The 20,816-nt window shown below is 38.0% G+C and overlaps 1 protein-coding gene across 1 annotated transcript; it reads right to left on the reverse strand.

Annotated features, from left to right (window-relative positions):
• Window positions 1-24: 24 nt before the first annotated feature.
• Window positions 25-7,458, reverse strand: LOC122329230 (dnaJ homolog subfamily C member 11). Its single transcript, XM_043225420.1, has 16 exons — window positions 7,324-7,458; window positions 6,434-6,563; window positions 5,990-6,063; window positions 5,754-5,855; window positions 5,537-5,674; window positions 4,671-4,793; window positions 4,496-4,569; window positions 4,197-4,386; window positions 4,018-4,103; window positions 3,267-3,383; window positions 3,025-3,180; window positions 2,757-2,826; window positions 2,477-2,534; window positions 2,235-2,377; window positions 1,407-1,536; window positions 25-1,242 (listed from the first exon to the last, which is right to left on the reverse strand). The coding sequence occupies exons 1-16, from the start codon at window positions 7,393-7,395 to the stop codon at window positions 1,217-1,219; spliced, it is 1,689 nt and encodes a 562-aa protein (XP_043081355.1). The 5' UTR covers window positions 7,396-7,458; the 3' UTR covers window positions 25-1,216.
• Window positions 7,459-20,816: the final 13,358 nt, after the last annotated feature.

Genomic DNA, 20,816 nt, shown 5'->3' on the forward strand with positions numbered 1-20,816 from the left:
CATGTACACTTTTCAAACACAATATACATTTCCATTGTTCCTTGAAGATTTATTTTAAAAATGACAGTCTATAAGTGATAGGCCATTAGGTAAAGTATAACAAACACCTTTGAACTCCAGCTAACAATTATAGATTGTCTTTTTTAACATCATTCAAAAGGTGTGCAGAATGGACACATTTCATATAAATTATACTACTCAAAAAGCAAACAAAGTGATTCCATACAGCCTATCTTTCAAATAAAAGATGCTATTTATCCAGACAAATTTATTTTCTTGCATAAAGATCCCAAATACCAAAAAGGCAACACAAATTTAAATCAACCAAAGGCTGTGATGGGGGTTTAGATCTTCCCTGTATGAATTATGGCACTAAAATGCAGGGATTGAGGGAGATTGAGTCTAAAATACAAACAGAACGTTCAACTATTATCCCTTCATCCACTGCTATTCAAGTCTTTGGACACAAGGTGGGAGACTAGCCCTACATGAGATTTAGTACACAGTTCACATTCGGTTTCCTCAATACCAGCATATTGTGTGCATTGGCCCCTTTAATTCCTATGACACTACTGGCAGAAGTGAAGAACGCGAGGTGGGCCTCCAAATATTAGACTCAAGGGAATGGGATGAAAGAGAAAAATAATGCAAATGATTAAGCAGCCAGGGTTTCACTAAGAACATGCTTTGCCTCCTAAACACTTGCAAGATCATTTATTTGGAAGCTGGTGGTACAAAAAGTCAGATATAGAAACAAGGCTGACAGCTGGGGTACACCAGCTCCTGTGGGATTCAGTGAGTCGGATCAAGCAGCAATGTTTCTGTGTGATGTAATGAGGGTAAAATATCTCTCTGCTGAGTGATGATTACAGGCACCGTTGTGGCTCCATATTTGAGGAGGGGGGGCCTTTGTTTAGAAATGGTTTTAAGGCCTACCAAAAGAAAAATATATATCTTTATCTAGCTTTTTTTTCCCTGCGAAAGGACATTTTTGCTCTTGGAAATCCAGCAAATTAAATGTTCCAATTAAATGTTCTAATTTGCAAATAGACATTATGTAGAATAATATTTAAAATAGCAACAAAATAAAGGATAAATAGGTATATGAAGACTTTTAAGGGTACAGAGTGTTTCCAGAGCACTAGTCCAGAACATCTGTGTCTCGTCAGTCTATACCAGTCCAAACTGTCCCTTTCAGCTCAAGAGGTACATGTTCCTAACTGTCATTATCAATCCTGTGGGCTACAAGGGAGAGGAAAGACAAAAGAACATGAGATTTTAAATTACAATTGAGAACAGCATTCATCTTTACTGCTGGTAAACTCAAAATTAAGCATTTGTCATTGGGATATTAAGAATTAAAATAAACGCTCTGCAGATTTGTTTTGTATGGTTTACATACTCACATTGTTTTGGTATCCTGAGTGCTTCTGTGTCACCGCACAGAACTTGGTGCATCACACCTCTGAACTGATAAAGCACCTTCAGACTCTTCTCCTCACCTACACAGGGGTCGTAAAAGCCCGGTAACCCAGCCTAAGGGCACACATGCAAAAACAATCAATTAATACCTACTACAGCATTAACCATTAGAGCTGAAACAGATCAGATTTCTCAAGGTTTGATTTTTTGTTTTTGTTAAACATTTCATACAGCGACATTTGAGGTAAATTTCATAGTACATTCGAGGCTAATATGTTAAAAGGTGACTTTTTTTTAATGCATTAAGCTACATTTCCAATTTTTCCTTTTTTATTTTACATTACTTGGGATATTACGAAAACGTATTATGTCTATAATAATAAAAACACTTATTAACATTAACTGGAAACTGATACTTCTTACATGATCAAACATGTTCAAAAGAACAATTTATATGAAATTGCAGGTTTTGTGACATAACCGTATTTACTGTCAGTTTAAACTAATTTAAAGCATCTTTGCTGAAAATATATTCTTAAAGCATCACACTGACCTCAAACCTTTGAACTTGTGTACATTTTTATTTATAGCCGTTTACATTTTTCTTTTCCCTTTTATTCAGTACAGCAATGCAAAAAAATGAATGTAATATTTCAGGAGCAAAATCAAGCTTTAGAAAGCACATACAAAACATTTCAGAAAACTAGATAAAACCTTTTGAGAATTCATTGCTATTCCAATAACCCGGCTCTCATCCCTTATTTGTCTTCTGGACCAAAACCTATTACAAAGCAAGCATAACTGTGCTTTACCTTAGAGGCTTCTGTGAGAATGAGCTTGGAGTCCTTCACCAGGCACTGTAGAGGCACCGTCACATCAATGACCCTTGCCCTTTCGTGCTTCCGGCTGTTGTCCGTCACAAACTTGCCATACCATGCATTGAGGATGATCAGACCTGGCACACAAGAAGATTAAGTTACCAATCCTCACTTGGCCAAAAGTTCAAATCATAGTTTGATCACATTCAATCCTATCGGGAGTAATGCGGCCATACCCATTTTGGACTCTTCTGCTTCGATAATTCTACGCACAGACTCTTGCATCAGCAGAACCTAGAGAAAAGAGTGATTTCAAATAAGACTGCTTGTATATGCACATAGTGAAGGCACACATTTATCACTCTGACACAGCGACTGATGTGCAGATAGGAACGATAGTCTGACGCTAACTCATTGTTTCTCCCAACACAAAGAGCCTTCCGTGAAAGTTATGACCACTTTAAACGGTCATGCATTATAAATTATTTGCAACGTATTTAGATGTTATGAACTCACAGCTGCTTCTGCTTCTTGCTTCTTCTTGGCAATGTCTGATGCCGAGCTCTCTCGCTGCTTCTCAATCTCCCTAAACAAAAGGTTCAATTTTAATTCACTCATTTGCTCTTTTACTCACAGTTTCACAGCCATTTAAACTGATTTCAGTCTATTATTTTCCAGACTCACAGGGGAGAAGAGCGTTGGGAAGTCAACTGGCCAATAAAAAAACAACAAAATGAAACGCGTTACTGTGACTCTGCACATTTAATCAGCTAAAATGGCTTACTGTTCCTGCTGAGCACGAAGGTAAGGTCTGATAACTAGCCGCTGGATGGCCAAGTAGAACACAAAGGGTCCGACTGTGGCATAAAAAACGGCACTAGGTAGAAGCTGGTCTGTTAAGTGAATGGGGAAGAAGTACGTCTGGCTTGCTCGGTTCAACCTGGGATAGACAAAAATAACATGATTTCAGAGCTACCGAAAAACTGCTATTGGAATATAGTTTGAAAATGATCAAAAGCATTTTACTTGATCTTGAGAGAGACGCCTTGAGGTACTCCGACACTGACGGTAGCGCCTAAGACACTGTGTCGACTGATCTTAGTTTCAGCACCATATTCCACCACCGTACCGAAAAACCCTGACCTGCAACACAAGTGCTGTTATTTTAACCAGGCTAGGAACAGAAAATGAGAATAATTAAGGCCATTGGTAGAGATAAGACACAAATAAACTGCAGGTCACATGAACACACAATGTAGCGTATCAGACAGATTCAGCATTTATACTGCAAGGACAAATACACAGATTTCCTGTTTATTTACATTCAACAGAGCGGCTGCATTTAACAGTCGATCTGGGACCCCTAGGGAGTCTACAGCAATACTGCAGTGTGTTTGAATAATGTGAAATGTGAAATAAGCAAATAAATATAGAGAGCTAACCTAATTCAATTACAAAACCGTTCAAACCGCAGATTTGAGTTGATTAAAATAGGCTGCAAGTGAATGCCAATGTATTTATGAAGAGGATATTTGCAAAAACATAACTCCATTGTCAAAAATCATGTTTTTTTATTATCCTAGTCAAAAAACAAATTAATTGGAATGCACAATTAAATTATTATTATTATTTTTTTAATAGTACTAACCAGATTTATTAAACAAGCTACCTTCTTTTTAGTTAAAATTGCAAATATATCTAGATACAAATACAATTACAAACCATCTATATGCAGAACACAAAAAAACTAAGAAAGCAAGCATCCACAGATACATACTTGACAGAGCCCTTGATCTTGGTCTGGTCATCATCCTGGAATTTGTACTGGTAGCTCATCATGATAAATGTATGTGGAATTCCCAACTATATGGCAATAATAAAAGATTATGAACAGTCGTTGAAAATTTTTTTTTTTATATAAAGATTAGGTGTTGCTCTGCAAAACATGCAGCTGACCTGCACAGCGAAGGTAAAATGGCTGCTTTTGGTGTCCCTGACGATGCTGGTGTTCATGGAAGACTGAGTTCCCCAGCGCCACTGTAAATAACCCATAGTGTTTTTGTCCAGATGGCGTGCAAGCATAGTAGTGAGCCCTGGCCGTATGCCGCGGGATGAAAACTGCATGCCACAATGAGCCGTTGTGAAGCTAAAAAACACAAATATATCAATATATAATACGCACACACAAAAAGTCAAGAGTCGTGATTTTTTTGAAAAAAAATAAAGTAATAATTGAACTAATGTGCTGTACTCACCAGCGTGAAGTCAAGTTACGGAAAATTTTTAACCCAAAGAGAGGGCCATGTGTGTCTCCTGCCCCAAACTCAACCTGTATTAAACGTGTATGAATCATGTTTGATTAGAAGTTTAGTAAAAAAATGTAATCCAGTCCATTATTATGCATTATTATCTAGTCCTGAAAGCACTTACTTCTCCCCAGCCCTTAGCCGAGGTGACTCGTCGCAAGGCCAAGTTAATGTTTCCTCCCCCATTTCCATTGTGTGTGGAGAGAGAGCCGGAAAGAATGGCTGTGTCTGAGGTTGTCAAAGGGGCCTATGAGAGAAGAGATGGACAGAATGTAATTCTTACAGCTGTATTAAGATCAGGGCCGAAGACCTGAAAGTGTGCTTCCACAATAAATAACAGTAAATACAAATCTTTTAAAAGAAAGAAACTGTCTGGTTAGAATATCTCATAGAAAGTATTTTCAGAAAATATTTTTTTTTCCTTTTATACATTTAAAACAGACAAGTACATTTCATCTTTCCAAAGCAAAAAATGTTTCAAAGAAATGCAGGGCATTTTATACGTGATATACCAAGTCACTGTAATTCATGCATTTTTAAATGCATAAATAAATGCAACAAAAAAATGAATATGATGTTATTTAACCATACACAGGAAACATATTTATATGTAAACACTTGCATTGTGCTCTATCATAACTTGATAACTGACTGGAGTTAAGTTTTTTTGTAATTTGTAGGTCTTTTATGCTCAGCAAGACTGAATTTATTTAAACAAATACAGTAAAACCAGTAATACTGTGAAACATTGTTAGATTTCACTATGGCTATTGTAACCAATAATTTATTTCTGTGATAATCTGTCAAATCAGAATTTTCCTTCAAACATTATTCTAATATGCTGCTACAAACATTGATATATGATCAACAGTTCTTAACACACCAGGTGCCAGCTGCACTGCTTAATATTTTTGTGGACCCATGCTTCTGGACAGTAACGTATCTTTGAGAATATACATCAGGAAAAAAAACATGATGTAAGCACTATACCTCTATTGACTGGGATATGTGCATCCTGTTGATCTCAATGTGCGGCAGGCCACCGCCGCCACCACCAGAGATCTCTTCATAATCCTCTTCATAGCGATCAAAGAGGTCTGTCGCATCAATACCCACACTTATTGTCCCCTGAGTGAGACAGCGAACAATCAGCGAGACCTGTATTAATGATGACAGCGGCTGCTGCTTTGAAGGCATTAGGTCAAACCTTAGGGTTGGTCCTTTGCTGCAGTCTTCTCTCCTCTCTCTCTCTTTGAAGTCGCTCATACTCTTCGCGGATCTCTGCCGGTGTTCTTTTCCTCTCCACTACCTAGAAATCATTATTGCAGCGAGCACAAAAGAGATGACACAAAAGCCCATTGGGAAAATGATTTGCCTGAAATGTTACGGAAGTATGAAACGAACGCTGAAACATTTTTTAGTCTTCCGAATCTCCCAACTTACCTCCCATCCTTCCACATCCAGCCCTCTCTTCCCATATATGTCATAGATTGCTCTAGATTGTGGGTCACTTAGTACTGCAAAAGAACATAAAGCACAACCATGAAATATTCATTACTTGGTATTAAAAATTTGTTTTACTACAGAGAAAGGGTCTGTTAAAGGGATAGCCCACCCAAAAATATAAAACCGTGCCATCATTTAGTCACCTTCGTGATGTTCCAAACCTGTACGACTTACTTTCTTCAGTTATTAGCATCATTCATAATACGTCATTAAGGTTACACAGACTTGGAACAACATGAGAGTGATTAAATGGATGACAGAATGTTTATTTTTTACTATGCATTTAAAACCAAAACGCTTCCTTGACAGAAATAACGAAGCAACAAAAGTGGCTTGTTTTGTCAAAGGCTTTAAAAGGACGAGTGCGCAAAAACAACGTACCTTCATATGCCTGGTGAACCAAATTAAAAAGCTGCTCTGCCTGCCTTTTAAGCTCTGGATCTCTGTGCTTGTCCGGGTGGTAGAGCATGCAAAGTCGGCGATATGAAGCCTTGAGCTCATCCTGTGTGGCCTGAATATAAAGTTAAACAGAAATCACACCTCATAAAAATAAAATTACAACATTGCTCTTAGGAGGAAATAACATAAAAAAATATGCAAAATAAAGTCCAATAACTTCAGAACTCCAATAAGTTCTGCAGTTATAATCTAGAGACATTACAATCCTTTCAAGGGTTCTGTTGAAAACTTGTGTCAAAATGTTCAATCTGTCCACTAAATTACACAAAAAGAAAACGCCAAAATCACCATTTAATTACACTGTATGCCAAAAGCTGGCATGCACAGCTGTCAAGACCATAACCATGTATATAACATCTACACACAAAAAAAGTTACACAGGTTTGGAGCAACATGAGAGTGAGTAAATGGTAAAAGATTTTTTCATTATTCACACTAAGAATTATTTTCAAATCTCGTTAAATGAAGTCTTCAATAATCTGCAGAGTTTTTTTGACTGAAGTCAACACTTTGGATGCAGTTTCACTTTTACACTTGAGAAGCGCCAAAAGAATCACTTACTTAGTGCTTCTCGTTTAAGGTTAAACATAAGGCGTTTACATATTATATGCATCCGATCTATTCCTCACCATGCAGTCAAACCGCTGCTTGAAGACAATGATAAGTAAGGGTCATGGTGTGCTGACTGAGCCACAGCTTAACGACATGCTGTGGGATCTTGTTTAAAAGCACGATACCCGAAGCGCCTGCGTTTGCCATTCCCTCGCGACTCTCTCACCTCAAACTTCTCTGTTAACAACGATATATCGTACCTCTCTGCGGACGTTTAACAGAGAATAATAATCATCATTGTCGATTTCATCTTCTTCCAAGGCCGCCGCCATATTTACCACCTTTCATCCCCGCCCCAGCGCCAGATCAGACTACGCTGATTTTTGGCGTGTAGAGTCGGAGAGCGCGAAGGGCTGCAGTGCCACCCTCAGGATGGGAAGAAGCACTGACCAAAAGGATGCACGGGAGAGTTCTTTGGGCCTGTCCCAAAAGGTACGCATACGGACCCAATACCCACACTTGCGGTCTTTTCTGTATTTAGTTTAAATCTTTAACAAGTGTGCGTGAAGACCGCAAGTGTTTGGGGACGCAAACATTTTTTTTGTAGAAACATTTTTGGAATTTCGCACTTTACAATCTAAACATATGTTCAGTATCTCGCATACGTATCTCTACACGAATAAAATATGCAACGCTTTTCATTTTAAAACCACATCATATTTAGCACGCGGTAGAAAAGCGCGCGTTTTCGCCTCAAGTTCATTAATGTCCGAGCGTCTTTTTATTAGCCTACCGATGGGATGTAGTACATATATAATCTCATTTAAATAAATTTGCGTGATGCAAATGCAATGTATATTTTAACAGAAGCGTCACTCAAGAATAGCCTACCAACAAAGACTGTCTAAAAATAATAAATACAATCGGACTGAAGACGTAAAAGATGTTTCTAGCAGGCTTTTATTCGTTATAGATATTTTATTCAGCCAACATTCTAGTTTAATTTAATTTATTCAGTTAAAAAGTCAACCGGCGCCCTCTTTTGGCCTTAATTAACATTCAGTTAGTTAATGGGCTGTAGTTGACGTCAGATCCAAGCTGAGCTCCATTAGTGTTTGAAAAAAAAAAAAAAAAAACCAATAATAAATCAGTGTCGTGTCAGTATGTGTGCAACCATTAAATACGTCCACTTCGATTTTAATTACTGGCGAATAAAAATCTTCGAAAAGTCATTAAATCGAGTATATTGCGATAAGTTAAAAGGACGGAAACAAAGATGTTTCTGTGACGTAATGGTAATTAAGGAAGGAGTAGATAGTCTGTGAAGACCTCTGTGTGATGCCATGTGTGATCCTTATGTGATCCTGGCAAGAATAGATTGCAGATGTTCCATAAAGAATTATGCTGTAGTATAAATTTCAATCCCTTAGAGAATTCAAGTGCCCCAAAAGCTGTAGTAAACCAACATTTTAAGACCTTTATGCATTATTATTAGCCTTCTGAACACGTTTCTAATCCTAAATTAAACATTTGCTATATATACACCGAACTTGATTTATTCAGTCAGTCCACAAATGCGTTGTTTATAAGTCACAATGTCATGTTTATTCTATTACCAGATGTTTCGTCTGATAGAGTGGCCCGAATGATTTCTCCACGGGTCACTTAGAATATTTTATTCAACAATCCAAGATTTTTCTCTTCGAAGACGAACAGATAAGGATTTGGAAAGCACTCGTGTTATCAAGCAACTGCAAGCAATAAAGATGACGTTTTAATGATAACATTTCATGGCGGGTATTCGCTGCGGGCAGAGAGGCATTTAAGCCATTATCTATATGCTCAATGCAATTAACGAATGCTTAATCTAACGAATAATTAATCAGCTCGGTTATAATACGACTTCCATATTCCTAAACGCAGTTTTGAGGTTTTCTAGGCAATTCAGATGGGACCCAGACCACAACATTATGCATACACTACTGGAATAGGTCGTCGGAAACCATTTCTCTCGCAAGCTCAGCAGTGTAGGATACTTTCCGGATACTTTCAGTGAACCATAAGACATCTAGGAGGTCTGGGGTGCTAAATTTTTCTTGAAAGAGCAGTGTGACAGTAGACCGCTGCTGCCACCTGGAGCTGTCCGTTCAGCACCATGGCGCAGCACTTCAGCGCATTCAGCCCAAACGTTTGCTTCATCTTCAAGGTTAATCTATGGACGTCTATCTAATGGCATGCATTGTTTTAACAACATGCATTGTTTCAACGCAGATGGCTTATAACAACCAGCAATTTGTAAAAACAACGTGTCACAAGGATTTCTGATCTTTTACGTCATTTTAGTTTTCAACTAGATATTAATAAAATCCGATTCAGCGTAAAAACGGATAAATGCTATTGACTTGACGTGCAAATAGCCTGTTCTGAATTGCTTACGAATGAAAAGCTCAGAAAAAAAAACACGTTTTCTGCCTTTGAATTTAGCGACTTGAAGCATTTGCACGGTCTTTTCGTTTGCACGCGAACGTCTCAAGAGCGCTCACTTTGGATTGGCTCGGTTCTTCTTAAGGTGTATCTACACATCACGCGTTACCCAATGGTTCTCGGAGGCACTTCGAAGGGGAGGATATTTGCTTTGCTCTCGCAAGCCATTTTAGAACAACATGGTCAGTCATAGTTCGACAGCCAATCGTGAGTGCGCTCCGGTTGGACTCGCCTCTGCCTCGCCAGTCCCTTCTCGTGCTGCTGTCCTCTGCGTGAACGCGCGTGGTACCCAACGCTCGTGAAGAGGAGGAGGAGGATGTGGCGCGCGGAGGGGAAATGGCTGCCGAAAACAAGCCGGAAGGTAAGTCAGAAACATCGGGGATATTTTTTACTTGTACGACAAGAGTGTGCGAGGGGAAAAAATTGGAGGCAGACAGGGAAAAGCCGCCAGTTGAGAATCGAGGAGCTTTGGGGATTGTAAAGCCTCTGTGTTTATCCTCACACACTCGTTATTCCAGCACGGAGACATCACATCACATCACCCTAGCCAGCATCGGTAGCTAGCCAGCAGTGTGCATCACACATATTTAAAAACAATTCGGAGCAAAAGCGCGAGCGCCTCTGAAAATTCAAAAATCCGTCTCGCGCTCCGTTTCCTTCAGCCTAACGGTCGCGCTCAAAGAAAAACTTGTGAGCCGCAACGACTGTCGATTTCTAACTTCTTTTTTCGATTTACCAAGCTTCCTCGGTTGCGTAAATTGTTTCTGAGTTGGCAAGGGTAGAGTTCTGGAAACCGTAGATCGACCTAAAACTACCTTACAGCCAGGAGTCGTAAAAATACTGCTGGTAAGCTTGTTTAATAGTAGATATTTTCCCTCTCGGTCACTTTCACGCGTCCATAGACTCCAGCTGACCTTCTTTTTTGCGGTTTTGTAATATGTGGTCAAAGCTTTCACTCTGAAATCTGCTTCAAGGACACGTTCTTCTATACCAGTTTGCCCCTTTACGTCAGATTACACACATAAACAGCAATTTAAATATCTGAACTAGATTCTTGTGTAACCAAGAAAGGAATGTGGCGACCATAACGCGAAATACAATTTTATTCTTATGCCAAGAAGAAAGAAGAGGTGTTGCTGAAGAATATACATAACCATTTCTCTTTAACATCTGTTTTGAATACTTTGCAGATTATGTCTCTTGAATGAACAAGGCAACGAGTTGGTTTCACTCAGAGACACGCTTAATACAGTTATATAACGCGTGTCCACAGTATTTCTCTGCTAAATTTGTCAGAAATAAGATGTTTAATTATTACTGTCAGACGTAGTGAACAGCATTGTTTTAGTATTATTGAAGCCCCTTTTGACCAGAATTACATTTTAAACAGTTGTCAAGCTGTCACCAGCTCATATGACAGATTTCCTTCAATATAAAACGTATAAACAACAAGGTTTTGGCAAGTCGTCATTACAGTAGTTGCGAGGATTTTTTTGTTTGTAATTCACCTTCAGTGTGAGATCAAAGAAAATAACGGTTTATCAACCACAAGGTGGCGACATTGAGTTAAAAGAAACTTTATTTGGTGAAATCGTGAAAACATAGCTCGAATAAATACGTTTGGCTAAAACAAAAAAAATCAATCTATAAACCGTTTTGGATAGTTAACAAACTAGCCTTTAGGTGTGATCATGGAGTGATGATGAATTGTTCATTGTCATGATGGTGAGTAGCCTAATAAAAGGCGGGAGATAAGTTTGAACATAAAACCTCACTTTTGTGTAGTAAATTATGCATATTGATAAACTGTAGTTAGAATAAATTATTCTAATATAAACTGACATTAAAACATGACTCCAGAGAAACACAGGGATCCGAACATACAGAAATCCACAAGGGGGTGGTATTGAGCTTCCTAAATGTTTCACTGTTATATTTTTAACACTGTGTCAGCTAAGAATACAAGCATTACCATAAATATAAATCCGCGTTTGTTTTCAAAACAACACTGAGGCTAACTACCTAAACTAGCTCTTTCTTTGTGTGCGTATGTGTGTGATCGTGGGTGTGTGCACGTGTTTATCAATCTCTGCATGTCTGTGTGTGCATTTCAGACGCAAACAAACACAACCAGCCTTCGAAAACGTGTGTCAGACCGGTCTGCTTCCTGCCAATGCATCTCAGTAGCCAAGAGCTTTTTAGAAACCCCGACTTGTGACTCCCATTGCAGAACAGCCTCGGTTATTTTTGTCATGCTTGTCAGGTCAATGTATGGGGGAGGAGCTAGTGTTCCACACCTCCATAGTAATATAGAGTGCTCTGCACCGTACTACAACTAAATTCAGAGTCCCATATAGCCAGCAGTGTGTTATATTTAATTTCCAGGCCTATTCATTTTCAGCATGTAGTTTGCCATTGTATGTGTTGCACGCCATTCATTTTAGCACGGATTGTTGCCTGTATTTTAACCTTTTGTCCTTGAAGCATTTAAAATGTTTGCATAGAGCACGGTTCTCCAGGGCCTTATTATTTGGCAGGGTTTTTTGCACATAAGGACAGGCTGTTCTTAGCTGGAGGCTGCTATGAAAACATGGTTAATGTCTCACGCACCCCATAGAGTTCTTCTGTCTCCTGATATGACCTAGCTCACTTTTTAGATTGCCCGGAACTGGGACTGTACCTATGGAAGGTGGTGAAGGTGGATTCAGATGTGCGAAGGAAGTGTACTTTTAAAGGGAAAGTTAACCTAAAAAACAACCACAGCAAAAATAATTCTCACTGTCATCAAGTTCCAAACTTGTCTTTTTTTCTTAGTGAAACACAAAACATAAGTATATGATAACAGATTATTAATTTAATTTTTGATGATGTTGTGCTCCATATTTCTATTTCTATTTGGTGGTTCATTCAGAGATTAGGGTGCTGTTTATCACAACAAGCTCTCTTAAGAGGGATTTTTGACATATTGAGCCATTATGTAGAAAATGTACTTTTAAAGATCTGTGCATAGTAATTTTCCTTAGTTTGAGAATATGCTTTGATATATTTTTTTCTTTTTTTAATTGAATTAGGGAAGGGCAGGGATAGATGGAGATGTCACTTCTTACTGGGGAGTCATAACAGATCCTTTCGACTTGTCTCGATCCTTCCCTACCTGCCTCACACAGAAACACACATTAAGTTCATCGATTGGTGTAGCTTACTAAAATTGAGCCTCACCAAACAGCCCTGGGACCACAATGAATTTGATTGCAGCCCTCATTGCTACCTGTTAGGGGCTGTTTCTTGGCTGTTTATTTCAGCACCTACAGATTTATCAGCAAGACTGAAGTGAAAAGAGAAAAAATACAAGAAACACAAGTCAGGTGAATTTTGAACAAACCAGTTAGCATTGGAGTTACTACTTTATATGCAGTGGTCTAGATTGTATTCTCTCTTGGCAGTGTTAACACTTCTAGCCATTAACAGCTGGAGCCATCTATGACACTTTGTTATAGTTAATGAAAATGTGCATGGGGTCTGAAGATACAAGAGAACCGGGTGCTTTTACATTCCTTGTCCATACCCCTGCCTGCAAATGAAACTGCATTTTCTCCCCACAAGGCAGCACCTTAGGCCAAAGTAATCCCTTTAAATGCACCCCTGAATGCATTTGATAAAAAAAGGGGGAGAAGCAAATAGGCATGGTGAACTCTGAGGCCGAGCGGTGCATATTGTTTGGGAGAGGTGTTCTTCAGCATGGAGATGGACACATTTGGGATGCATGGGCTTGCTGATGGGAGGGAGACTGGGGTTTGGCAGACGCGACACTGCTGACCCTGGTAAACATTCTTATAAGTTCCTGCTATGTGCATGGGGAAAATAAAGACTAAAGCAAAGTTGTACATCCGGTGTACTTTTCCCAGAATTCTTTTTTCTTCTTCTCCACTCTCTCTTTGCTTCCTGAAGGACTGAAGAAAATCCGTAATCCGGATCGAATGTACAGATCAGCTGTGTGTTATTCGGCCCATGCTCCTCCTAAGAGTGTCAGTGATGACACAGAGACGAACAGTAAGAGCTGCTTATTAATATTGCATTCGTGGCATTGCTCGAAGGGGCCACTTGCTGCCTAATCTATTATTCATCCATTGATTCATTTATTTACCTCTTGATTTCATTTGTCGTCCTCTCCTCCCTTGGGACTTAATGTTGGGGCTTTCTGTTATGATTGACAAGTCAGTGCTTTTACGGGGGTACACTGTCGATATCAGATGTGTTGTGAGTGACTGAAAGTGACAGTGGGTGGGTTAGATCTGGCAAACCTTGGTTATGTAGACACTGTAAAGCTTCAGGAGTGACCAGTTTATGGGAGTGAATCCCCGATTTGTTGTTTCGTGTGTGTACGGAACAAAATTGACTGTGAAATTTTCATGATTTACACCATAGGTAAGCATCTTGGCATCTCACACTTTTAACATCTTATATTTTTGACCAGAGTAATGTTAAAGTGACCAAAGAATTGCTATGTTTAGTCATTTTAACTAAATCACTGTCAACAGATTGGAAAGCTGTTTCACAGAGTTTACTCTTTAAGTGTTGCCATGCCCACTTATTATAAGTGTCTTAGGGCTTGTTGTTTGGCCCATCCAATTTATGGAAATAATAAAGTAGGCAGGTTCAGGTCGAGAACATTTTAGTTTTTAGGGAAAGTATTTGAATTTATTTGGGCTTATTCTCATTTGCTGTCTTTTTATTGCCACAATCTCTTTTCAAGTGGTTTCTTGCATGCCACATACAGAAGAGAGACACAACTGTTTTTGAATTTTTAAATATGTCATTAATATCTAGTTGTTTAGTTAAATTCTGTGTGTACTACATATGATTTTGGTAAATGCGGTTGTCACTAAATGAATTCTGTTGTAGAATGTGACTGTCACTCCCACAAATAACTGAACTACGAGTGTACATAACAGATTTAAACACTAAAAGGTGAGCTGACAACCAAATTTAGCCACAGTGTGTATGCACCCTGTGCTTCGAATGCTAGCATCGACCTTTGAAAAACATCCATCCAATAGTGCAGTAAGACTGAGCTCTACTATTTGTTGAAATGATTTGTCAACACTACTAGACACATTTCCCCTTAGAGTATAAAACATGCATATTTTATGTTGGACTTTAAGCGTAAAGCATTTGTTGTGGGATCATGTGCATGTTAATACGGCTTTGTGTGTTATATGGAGCTCTGGTTACCCTAGAAGTGGCTCTGTTCTCATGTTTAATAGGCAGTATATCTTCTCTCTTGGCACCTCTGAACACTTAGTTGATCTGTGTAATTAAGCCTGTTCATTTTTTGTGTAAATTTGTAAGTGGAGTTAAATCAGCCTCATCTTCTTGTTATGCTGTCTGCTCATTATGCCATTGAGTGAGTCCTTGCCATTTCAAAGCTCAAAGATTTTAATGAACATGCCCAGAGATGTAAAGTAAACTGCAGAAGCGTCTGTTTGCAGTCATGTTGATATTTTTTTTCACATGGTGTGTGTGGATATATATGTGAGCATGCCGCCCTGTGTATCTGTCTACGCTTTAAGTATTGCATCTCACACTCTCATACTCCAGCGTGATGTAACCGCTGCGTGTGCCTGTCTGTAGCGGCCCAGTTAATGTTTGGTGCCTAAAGGTTTTTGTATCACTAGGACAGTAAAAATGCAGCATGGCTTGGCGGAAACAGGTAAACCACTCAGGTGAGTAATTGTGGGAGTAGTTATGATAAGGATAAAGGGCTTTAGTGAGGATCTGGCGGCGTGTCCTTTACTGTCTGCTATGTGCGAGTGAATGTGTGTGTGTGTGCTCGCAGGTCTTCACCTCCTCTCTCCCTGAGATGGGATTTTCATGGATGGGTGAGCTTGGCTGAGGCTGAAAATACATAAGAAGGCTCGTTTTTCTCTTCAGTTTGTTGCAGGCACTTTGGTAGCTGAATTAAGTCGCTGTTTTGGGCTTTGTGGATTCAGGCCAGCCTCCTACTGTATCTGAATGCCGACAACTTTTAGATGAGATGTTTGTAACGATTTAGTCAGTGTAGAACCAAAAAGGCTGCATAGTCTAGATTTAGTTTAGAAATTATTTTCACTGTGTAAAGAAGAAATACAAAACAGGCAAACTTCAGCTAGGATTGTGATCGCTCTAGTGGATATGGCTGGTCACTAATGTCTGCTGAGAGCTCATCAGATGTACCCAAGTCTCGGACATCACCCATTAAACCACATCAGTGTTTTAACAAGGCTGCCTGCTGGTGATTTGTCACAGTGGCTATAGCCAGCCTGACAAACAGCACTATGGGCAGGCACAGCTGAACACGGCTGCGTAGTGTGTCTAGTCTGAGGATTCAGGGCAAATATTGGAAAATAGAAAGTATCTCAGTATTTACATGGCTGGTTCACATTACTGATGTATTCTTAAGAACACATTATGTTTCTAATATGAGCTCACTTTGTTGTCTGTCCTTTTACAGACAATATTACTGCTTTCTAATACATCAAAAAATGAAAAAGATAAAACATAATCGGTGAAAGAGAGATGCTGATATAATGATGTTTGTGCTCCTTAATTTAGACACAATCATCCTTTTGCTCAGGAAAGACCAGGTTTTTGCAATTAATCAAGCATTGATTTTTAAAAGAGCAAAGCATGGAAAAGAAAGTATGTAATGTAGATGTAAGGAAATGGGACTGATTAATTGTCTATTCCCAACAACACAGTAAAAGGCCACAAAGCATTGTATGAAGCAAGGATTTGTGAATGGTTCCCGTTAGACTCAAAAAACAGTCAAAAAAATAATATTTAATGGCCAAATATATAAAGCTACAGCTGAAATAGGACTTATACATACAAAGCAGTTTAATCTTACTATAAATCTATCAAACTGTTATGAGATGCCCATTAATATAAAACATATAAAGTTTTTTAAAGGCGCATTTCTTTTGCACTTTGGTTAAAGTGTCATTATGTCTGTTAGTGTGCTTTATTTTTATATGAAGGCAGAAAGCAGAGTCACATGCACATTCATAGTTATGGACTCCAGGTCTAAAAGGTTTAAGATGTGGTTGTCTTTATTATGCCCTCAAGAGATGTTCAGTCACTCACAGTTGGTCGTGCCAAGAATCATTTTCTTGCTTCTTTTCACAACTATGACGCTTAAGTGTAACTGATTGCCACTGAATAGTAGCATATGATTTAGTCAACATTATGCTGGTTCAGAGGGCTTTCGCTATTATGCCTGAATCCATGCTTCTTCTTTTTCTTTTCAAGATAATAGCAAGGTCTAGCTTCTTACAATGTAGAAGTGCTCTCATTGAAGTGGTAATTGTGACTTAGCATTGGGCCTTGTTCCAGGTAACCATTTGTTCATGGTTTGACATCCGTTTAAGAAAATTGATGGTTTATTCTGAGTCATTGATTTATTGATGTGGTGGTTTCAAAGATGATTTTATGTGGTGCATCTGTCTCTTAGATTAGATAAACTAATTCACTGGAGAGTTAGTGAGTGGAATATCAGACATATGTAAATGGAGGAAATGAGAAGTCTGAGAAACTGTTTTTATCCATATTAATTCATTGTATGACTTTGGTAATTCAGCTTGGCTTTTCTAACAGCTTTCTACTATTTGCTTGTGGGCCCTGTACACACATGCCTGTCGCTTGTACTTTATATTGCCTTGTATGCTTGTCTCTTCTTAATCCATAATGTCTCAGAAGCTACATCTGAATAAGTTGTCCAGCAAGGCTTTCAACATTTGTTCTCATTGCCAATTACATTCATTTAGAATGTTCAGTACACATAAAACCCATTCTTCCCTCAATGTTTAGTCCCTTTGGGGCCTGTGATTTCTTTGAAAAACACAGACAGAAAAATTGTAGAATAAGAATTTCACAGGCACATTTTGAAATAAATGAATCCTAATTTGGGCGTAATAAAAGTTTATATTACAAAAGACTCTTAGATTAAATTATATTAAATGAAAATTTATAGCAGGAAAAATTCAAAATGACCAAAATTCTTAATATTATTTGCTATTTTGCTCAAATAAATAAACAAAAAATTAAAAAGTAAAATGCTAAATGCATTAATTAGCATACACTATTAAATATTCAATATGACTTAAAAGAAAAAAAAATGCTAACATTGTTCAGTGGCATGCTGTTAAATTAGTTTTATTATAAAATTAAATGAAACCAATTAGATTCCAAAAACATAGAAAAAATAAAAAAAATAAATAAAATAAAAGAGATTTCATAGGACCCTCATATCATTTGAGCCACTTTACACCTGTCATTAGCATCCATTAACATCAGTGTTCTCAGTGTACTTCATTAAAATGAGCTTTTTATGAAATTTTATGGAAATTGAATTGTGTGCAACCCATTTACATTAGTAAAACAGAAGTTTAGTTAATCGATCTGGGATTAATCTTTTTTCTTAGCATAGTTTTCTAAAACTGGGCTGGGGATTTTCATTTCCCAGCATGCTTTGCTTGGAACTGAATAGGGAGAATCATTGTTGATATTAAGTGCTGTTTTATGTGTTTTTAGCAATATGAGAAAAGAGAGGGACTTGTGTTTTTATCTATGTAATGTTTTGTTATGTTTGGATTTATGTTTTGTGAGGTCCACTGTGGTGAAGAGTGGAGCCTATACTTGTGGTTGCAGAGCGTGCTTTATGTTATAAAAAATCAGTTACTGTTCAAGAACCAATGGAATCTTTTATTACTTTCATTTCTTTTATACTGACACCATGTCACATTAGGTAAATAAACATGTGCTAATGCTTGCTAGCTGCAGAAGGTTTGGTAGAGTTAGTTTGATTTTGTTGTATTTACACTGGTTTTAGCTTGACAGTGTTTTTGAATTTACATATTCATTCAATGTTTAGAAAATTAATTTTCAAAGTGTGGAACCACTGTTCACAATTAAATCAAGTTGTTTTTTTTGTGTGGAAGAAAGTAGGTCAAAAAGGTTTGGAACAACTTGATAGTAAATAAATGATGATAGTATTTACATTTTTTGGGTAAATTGCTTTTGTAAAAAAGAAAGCCTTGTGAACACATGGAGATTAGACAGAGGTCTCTGTTCTTGAACAACAGAAGCTATTCTGATTCTTCTGAAAGCAGCACCATCTTTTTTCTAAGGGAGTTAAATTTAGATGACAGCCCAATCTCTGGACAGCACAAGCTTGCCTGAGAAGTCTGTGGCCCCACCAGGCCTTAGTTTAAATTGAGTTCATCAGTTGAGCTGTGATAGCAGGATCAGAGGTTCTGTGCAACGGCAGACTTCTAACAAATAGCCCAATGGCTATGGCTCTTCAATAAGAACGGCCAGAAATTCAATGACGGTGAAAAAGATTGGGTTTTACCAGATCATTCCAAAAAAAGGGAAGCCCAGTCTTCTCATCACATCGGTTGTGCTATTGCCATATATTTTATATCTGCTATATAAAAGCTGTGGAATATTTCATCATAATAGCAATCTGATTATTATTTCAAGTCAATTTTCTTGCTCTTTGGTCACGAGAACCTTATTAGATCACTATTGAATGGATCGATACAGCAGTTAAGAGTGGCTTTGCAAATAGTGTCTGTTCTAATGTTTAGTGATTTTATGGGTGGACTACAGGGGGGAAATGCTATAGTCTCTTATGTTTTCATTGCGTTCAGGGTGACACTGCCAATTGCCTACAGCGTGCTACAGGGTGATGCATATTGAAGCAAATGTCAATAAAGTATTTGTGAATTTTGACACAACTAGACCCGAGCTCCGAAAAAGGGGCAGCATAATCGTAATCGCCTTTGAAAGTGTCTGAATTGATGTAATGTGCTATTGATATTTTAAACCGTGATTGATGATAACTTTTAGATTGAAGGTTGAACAAGCTGTCCATTGGATCTTTCCAAGGGAAGCAACAATTAAAAGCAAGTGTCACTCACTGCAGAAGTATAGAGAGAGAGCGAGAGAGAGAGCAGAGACTTTTGCGTTGTGGATGATATTGATTTTAGATTTGTTTTTTTCAGACCTCTCAAGTTTCATGACCCACACTTGTCTCCAGGGTGAGACTAGCTCAAGCTGGCGTGACTGATATTGTTAAAGCTCCTAAACCATCTCCTTCAGGAGTGGCATCTCAGATAATCTCAGGATCAGTCACCTTCTCCCCATAGAAATATATGTCCACTTTTATACGACACACTTGCACTTCTATATAACGCACAAGTACCCAAATACTTTAGCAATTGGATGTAACAGCAATGGCTCAACATTTCACACCAACCGGAATGCAGAAAAATGTCTCAAAAATGGACCTTATTTGTATTTTTTTGTATTATTTGTATTTCCAGTTTTAAACATTTCATCATATAGCAATTATGTATCATCATGTAGCGTCATTACTCTGATACTGTATTTAAAAGTGGATAGAGGGTGTTCTTCCTCTCCTAAATACTGGGATCTCTTTCAGTCTCTATCTCTCTTTTTTTGAAATGTGCATTTCAGAGTAGATATGGGCAAAATGACCAAAATCTTATTTCAGAATATGAGTAATGTATGAGTTAAACTAAACACATCAAAAGCTGTTACGATATCATAAGTCTAAAGACCATTGAAATGTTGATAACAATTTTGATATCACAGCAAAAACTACTGGACTAATTCCTGTAAACAAAAATTTCCTAAGATGTTTTAGGACTAAATAGTCAGTAAAAAATATGACCAAATAATCCAACTGACCTATCGGTACGCCTGTCAGCAATATAGACAACTGCAGATATATCTTCTCCCAACTGTTCACTTAAAACAGTTTTACGTCACTATACCAAAAATCTAGTAGCTGGTAATGATACCACTAAACGTACATGATACTCAATACCACAGAAAAAAAACTTAAATACTTATAATACTTAAACATTAACTCCTTTATTGAACATTACAAAAACATTTTTGCAGAACTTGGCCTTCAAATACCCCCATAAACAACATAAACAACAATTATTTAAACCTTCAGACAAAATTTCAGAGACATTTTTTTCTTTTTACTTCTCTGTTGTCTGAAGACTTCACAGATAAATAATGCATACATAGATAAGCACCTAAATGATAATGGACCCCCAAATTATTTAGCTGATTTTTCAGTTTTTCAGCACTTTTGCAGCCGACATGAAGTGGACAGACTTTAGGAGAAGGTTGCTGTCCTCCCTGAAATAATAAACAGCCCTGTTTGAAGAGATCACCACAGGCATCTGTAAAA

This window comes from Puntigrus tetrazona, chromosome 23 (genome assembly GCF_018831695.1).
Source record: "Puntigrus tetrazona isolate hp1 chromosome 23, ASM1883169v1, whole genome shotgun sequence".
Classification (NCBI taxonomy): domain Eukaryota; kingdom Metazoa; phylum Chordata; class Actinopteri; order Cypriniformes; family Cyprinidae; genus Puntigrus; species Puntigrus tetrazona.

Excerpts from the sequence above, each read along its gene's own strand:
- LOC122329230 (XM_043225420.1), bottom strand. The coding sequence starts at position 7,395 with ATGGCGGCGGCCTTGGAAGAAGATGAAATCGACAATGATGATTATTAT. Across the intron at positions 3,384-4,017 it reads AAGATCAAGGGCTCTGTCAA|GTCAGGGTTTTTCGGTACGG; the intron begins GTATGTATCTGT and ends CTTGTGTTGCAG. Across the intron at positions 1,243-1,406 it reads ACTCAGGATACCAAAACAAT|CCCACAGGATTGATAATGAC; the intron begins GTGAGTATGTAA and ends TCTCCCTTGTAG.